This window comes from Oncorhynchus masou, chromosome 12, assembly GCF_036934945.1.
Source record: "Oncorhynchus masou masou isolate Uvic2021 chromosome 12, UVic_Omas_1.1, whole genome shotgun sequence".
In the NCBI taxonomy this organism is placed as follows: Eukaryota; Metazoa; Chordata; class Actinopteri; order Salmoniformes; family Salmonidae; genus Oncorhynchus; species Oncorhynchus masou.
Window position 1 is genome coordinate 44,458,179 of NC_088223.1, and position 6,000 is coordinate 44,464,178.

Below are 6,000 nucleotides of genomic sequence, written 5' to 3' on the forward strand. Positions count from 1 at the left end.
ATCAGGTAATATTAATTACGCAGAAATTATTTTATAGAATAGCATGGGGCTAGTAACCCGGAAGGTTGCAAGTTCAAATCCCCGAGCTGACAAGGTCCAAATCTGTCGTCTGCCCCTGAACAGGCAGTTAACCCACTTTTCCTAGGCCGTCACTGAAAATAAGAATTTGTTCTTTAACTGACTTGCCTAGTTAAATAAAGGTAAAATTAAATATCACTTAATCCGGCATAGCCAAAGACAATTTTGGGGCTGTAGGAGCTGTCGTGTTATGCACTGAAGTCCACAAGCAAAGGGAAAAGGTGAGAGGAGGAGAGCGCATAGATGCGAGAAGGAATTATACAACAAGCAAATTGATGATGCTGTTTGTATGGAGCTGCTATGAAAGTGAACTTGGTGTGCGAGTGAACAGGGGTGTATTCATTCTGCCGATTCTGTAGATTATTTATTTTTTAAACGGAAGCAAACAGAACAAAACTGTGATAAACGTCACTGAATTTGTCCAGTATAAACTCTTGTTTGCAACTGTTTGGACTAATGATTACACCCTAGATCAGCTAGATGCAGGCAGAGTGTGCAAGGCAGAATTGAAGTGTCACTGTCTGTCACCTTGAATACTCCAATTGGTCTCCCGAATACAAAGCCTTGTGCTACCAACATGGAGTTCTGCCCTAGCTACTCTGGCCCCCCTAGCTACTCTGGCCCCTAATGGTGTACAAAATCCCAATGACAACGATAGAGGCTATGGAAAGGAAGATCAGTGGCTATCTCAGAAGATGGCTTGGAGTGCCCCAAAGCTTCAGCAGCATTAACCTCTACAGCCGGGTGGACAAAGTTACAACTGCCATTCCGAGGCCTGAATTAGGTGTACCAAGTGACTAAAGCAAGGCAGGTCCTTATTATCAGCTGGAAACTCACCAATGTACAACCTTGTGTTATGTTGATAACATTGATGTCTCGAGGGTCTAGCGTTATTGTCTACAGCTGGACAGCCATTCCCATGTACCATAGCAGGAAGGTCCTCAATGAAAGGCTACTGCACATGACACAAGGTTAGGTAAATGTATTGAGGGTCTAGCCTGAAAAAAATATGAAAAACTAGGATGAAGTGATTGTTATTATGGTAGTCTTTATTGGAATTTGTAAAGTGTGAATAAAAAAAACAGCATTATCCAAACAGGAAAACAAAGTGTGTAGCTCACAACACGATATGTGAACAGACATCGACCAGAAGAAGAGAACATACAGTTGAAGTCGGAAGTTTACATACGGTTAGGTTGGAGTCATTAAAACTCATTTTTCAACCACTACACGAATTTCTTGTTAATTGACAAACTATAGTTTTGGCAAGTCGGTTTGAGACATCTACTTTGTGCATGACACAAGTCATTTATCCAACAATTGTTTACAGACAGATTACTTCACTTAAAATTCGCTGTATCACAATTCCAGTGGGTCAGAAGTTTACATACACTAAGTTGACTGTGTCTTTAAACAGCTTGGAAAATTCCAGAAAATTATGTCAGAAGCTTCTGATAGGATAATTGACATCATTTGAGTACCCGTGGATGTATTTCAAGGCGTACCTTCAAACTCTGCCTCTTTGATTGACATCATGGGAAATCCAAAGAAAACAGCCAAAACCTCAGAGAACGAATTGTAGACCTCCACAAGTCTGGTTCATCCTCAGGAGCAATTTCCAAACGCCTGAAGATACCACGTTCATCTGTACAAACAATAGTACGCAAGTATAAACACCATGGGACCACGCAGCCATCATACCACTCAGAAACGAGACGTGTTCTGTCTCCTAGAGATGAACATACTTTTGTGCGAAAAGTGCAAATCAATTCCAGAACAACAGCTAAGGACCTTGTGAAGATGCTGGAGGAAACAGGTACAAAAGTATCTATATCCACAGTAAAATGAGTCTTATATCGACATAACCTGAAAGGCTGTTCAGCAAGGAGGAAGCCACTGCTCCAAAACCGGCATAAAAAAGCCAGACTACTGTTTGTAACTGCACATGGGGACAAAGATCGTACTTTTTGGAGAAATGTCCTCTGGTCTGATGAAACAAAAATAGAACTGTTTGGCCATAATGACCATCTTTATGTTTGGAGGGAAAAGGGGGATGCTTGCAAGCCGAAGAACACCTTCCCAACCGTGGCAGCATCATGTTGTGGGTGTGTTTTGCTGCAGGAGGGACTGGTGCACTTCACAAAATAGATGGCATCATGGAGGCAGGAAATTTATGTGGATATATTGAAGCAGCATCTCAAGAAATCAGTCAGAAAGTTAAGCTTGGTCGCAAATGGGTCTTCCAAATGGACAATGAACCCAAGCATACTTCCAAAGTTGTGGCAAAATGGCTTAAGGACAACAAAGTCAAGGTATTGGAGTGGCCATCACAAAGCCCTGACCTCAACCCAATAGAAAATGTGTGGTCAGAACTGAAAAAGCATGAGCGAGCAAGGAGACCTACAAACCTGACTCAGTTACACCAGCTCTGTCAGGAGGAATGGGCCAAAATTCACCCAACTTATCGTGGGACACTTATGGAAGGCTACCCAAAAATGTTTGACCCAAGTTAAACATTTTAAAGGCAATGCCCCCAAATACTAATTGAGTGTATGTAAACGTCTGACCCACTGGGAATGTGATGAAATAAATACAAGCTGAAATATATCACACTCTCTATTATTATTCTGACATTTCACATTCTTAAAATAAAGTGGTGATCCTAACTGACCTACATTAAATGTCAGGAATTGTGAAAAACTGAGTTTAAATGTATTTGGCTGCAGTGCATGTAAACTTCCAACTTCAAATGTATTTAGAGTATCTTACCTGGATATAGTCGCATCCGGTTTCCCCTCAGAGGGAATGCCTCCGACAAAGACATATGGGCATGGTGTTTGGGTCTCCGGCAAGCCCTCTGGCCGTGGTAGCGGCAGCTGGCCTGAAATGAGTTAGGAGCCGAACTTGCTTCGCGAGAATATTCCCTCATCTCCCTCAAGACCATACCAGGAGGGAGGGAGATGCTGAAGCTGTACCTTGCATCACAGACTACCATCAGGACCATTGCGAAAAAGCAATTGTAGTTTTAGTACTTGCTGCCGAGTTTGCCAGAGCTCAGATCCAAAAATGTTTTCCATCGGCAGCTCCTGCACGAAACTGAGAATTCCAACGATCTACAAAATCTCTGCAGATTTCTGCTCATTTTGCAGCAATTGCAATTCAAAAAGTGGCATGTTTACTTCTACTTCTGTGGATAAAAAGTAGCGTCGTAAAGTGTATGACACCAGACTAGGCTGACATGTAGCTAGTTAGTATTTGTAAACAGGCAGAACACCGGATCAGAAGTTCAAATGTCATCACTAGCTAGAGTCAAAAAAAGTGTCTTGGACCCTTTTGCTAAGTAAGCTACTCTTACTTTGTCTCAATGTCTGTCTTACTTCCCCAAGCCCTCTAGTGGATATACACTACACAAGGCAGACTTCCTCTCTGGGGAATGCAACGAAAAAAGTGTCAGCTGTCCCCCCCAAAATGTCTCCACCCAAGTGCATGCACGCACATAGATCAACGGAGTGGAGTTTGTAACCACCTTAAGCCAACCTGGCTCAGATCGTGCATGATCAACACGATAGTATTCAGAAGGTGTAGTAAGCAGCGCGGAAACAGCTAATGAAGAGGGGACCTCACCTGAGGATGAGCCAGGAGCAGCACAACTGCTATTTGCAGGTAGAAGTGTGACAACCAATCTCCCTTACTGTGTATATACTGCAGTGCTGACCCACTCTCTCCATTCTGTGGATCATCTTACACACTTAACTTCTTGCTTTTTTGTATTCTATGATGTCTATTTACACTCTACAGCCCTGGTTTATTGAAGGCTTACATCTGATTTGTAGTTAACCCAAATCCATCAACCATTTCACACTTAGTGTCAAAACTGCGACACTTAGTTGGTGTGTATCACTATCAGCCTAGGAAGGTTCACAGTTTTGACACAGAAAAGACCAAGCAATGTTGATTGATAGCTGGTTAAATGTTATGTTTAATATTTAGAATAGAATAACACATGGGTAATTACAAAATATGTGCAAAGAAAAAGGTTCATGATATTAAAATGTTTAACCCTGAATACATAATAGGTATCAGAAATATTGATTGAATAGGTTATATCTATACATATAATATCTACATCTATTGTATGTAAATCTTTATGTTCATGAGACTCAGAGTTTCACCCTGTTGTGCTTCAGGCCCGATCTCACTCCATTGGTGGTAGTGTGTTACAATGACATCCACTGAAAATATGAACATTTTCAATGAAATCTATCCTGAATATATAACCAAAGCACAGTTGAATTGGAATTTGAGGCTGTATAGGGAACACAACTGAACACACACATGCTACTGTGTATACCAGGGGAAGGCAATCAGATTCAGCCGCTGCTGATTTTTGTCTGAGAGGGTGATCTGCGGGCCGTAACATAATTAGGATAATTTGTACACTGCAAATTAGGCCCCCCAAAAAATAATTATTTGAAAATAACAGTCAATGATTACATTGATCACATATCACATGTTTTAATTCGTGGGAATACTTGGGAACAGATTTCCTAAGTTAAACACATTTTTTTCCTAAATTCCTGGTGATTTTACAGTCTTCTTTTATTACCAAAAAATAAATAAAATAAAAATCCACTAAAAACTTTGGGGGGCCCAATAAAATCACTCGCGTCCTGATTTTGGCCCGCCGGGGAGCCTGTTGCTGACCCCTGCGGTAATACAGTGCCATTCATGGATTTGAGGACACAGAGTAACTGGCTCCGTACCTGTGACCTAACTGTGGTATGAAAAGTATTTGGATAGTTGCAGAGGGAAAACACTGCTTTTCCTGTCTAAGTGTCCACCAGTGAAACTTTACTTCCTTTAACACAGTGACGTTCCCTCAGCCTCTTTTCACACATTGCAGTTGCACTGTTTATAAATTGCATAAGATGATCATAAATTATACCCTTTCACTATTGCTCTACAGTACATTGCACCCTTCACCTCCACTTCCACCTCCCCCTTCCCTCCTCCCAGTCCCTCCTCCCATCTTTCCTTCACTCTTTAATCTCCTCTATCGTTGCCTCCTTTGTTTTGAAGGGCATGTGGACGAGTTTCTCGGGCTTATATTCCATGAAGAAGTCGTTGCAGGCCACCGTCAGGGCTCCCATGAGGATGATGAACTCTGTGAAGTCCACCTCACCGTCACTGTTGGCGTCCAGGTCATTCATCACCTTCTCAACCCCTTCTCCATCCCGGGCATTCTGGATGAGAAGAGGGAGAGGAAGAGGGACAGGGGGAGAGGGAGGGAGAGGGGTTGAAGAATTGTGTGTATTCTTGTCAGTACATGTATTTTCTTTGCCTGTGAGTGAGTGTTTGTGTATGTTTGCGTGTCTGTGTGTGTCTCTCTCTCTCGGCTTGTACACTCCTCTTACCCCTAGGTAACTCCCCAGCTCTTCTGTTAACAGCTCTCTCAGCTCTCCACGGCTCAGAGTGTACTTGTCCCCCTCCTTCCCCGAGTACTTGTGGAAGGTTTTGATCAGCATCTGCATTGCGTTCTCCAGGTTGGAAGACGGTTCTTTGGACATACTGGAGGGAAGGGCAGAGGTCAGAAACTATGACAGGATGCACGCTCCATCCAAACCGCATGTGCGGTCACATGACGGACATGGGTGTGAAGCCTCCACCAAGACAGAGTGAAATATACACGCTGGATGGAAGAAGTTCAGCAAACTAGAGAAAGAGATTACCTAATTCTAAGCCTAGGCTACTATATTGGGAGGTTAAATTGCAGGCTACAAATGAGCTATTCCTTCTCGACATACTGTGGCCACTGGACAGTGTTTTGTAACCTTACTTGGTTTGACGTGAAAGATGTGATGGATGATAGATGAAGAGACAGCTTTTTAAAAGCAACAGTCTTACACACATTGTGTCCGGCAT

General features: G+C 42.5%; 1 protein-coding gene across 1 annotated transcript; it reads right to left on the reverse strand.

Annotated features, from left to right (window-relative positions):
- Positions 1-5,114: 5,114 nt before the first annotated feature.
- On the reverse strand, positions 5,115-6,000 carry LOC135549338 (protein S100-A1-like). Its single transcript, XM_064979336.1, has 3 exons — positions 5,987-6,000; positions 5,493-5,646; positions 5,115-5,321 (listed from the first exon to the last, which is right to left on the reverse strand). Exons 1-3 carry the CDS (start codon positions 5,998-6,000, stop codon positions 5,115-5,117), a joined length of 375 nt encoding a protein of 124 aa, XP_064835408.1.

Coding starts and splice junctions, on each gene's coding strand:
- LOC135549338 (XM_064979336.1), bottom strand. Junction 5,322..5,492: donor AGCTGGGGAGTTACCTAGGG/GTAAGAGGAGTG, acceptor CTTCTCATCCAG/AATGCCCGGGATGGAGAAGG.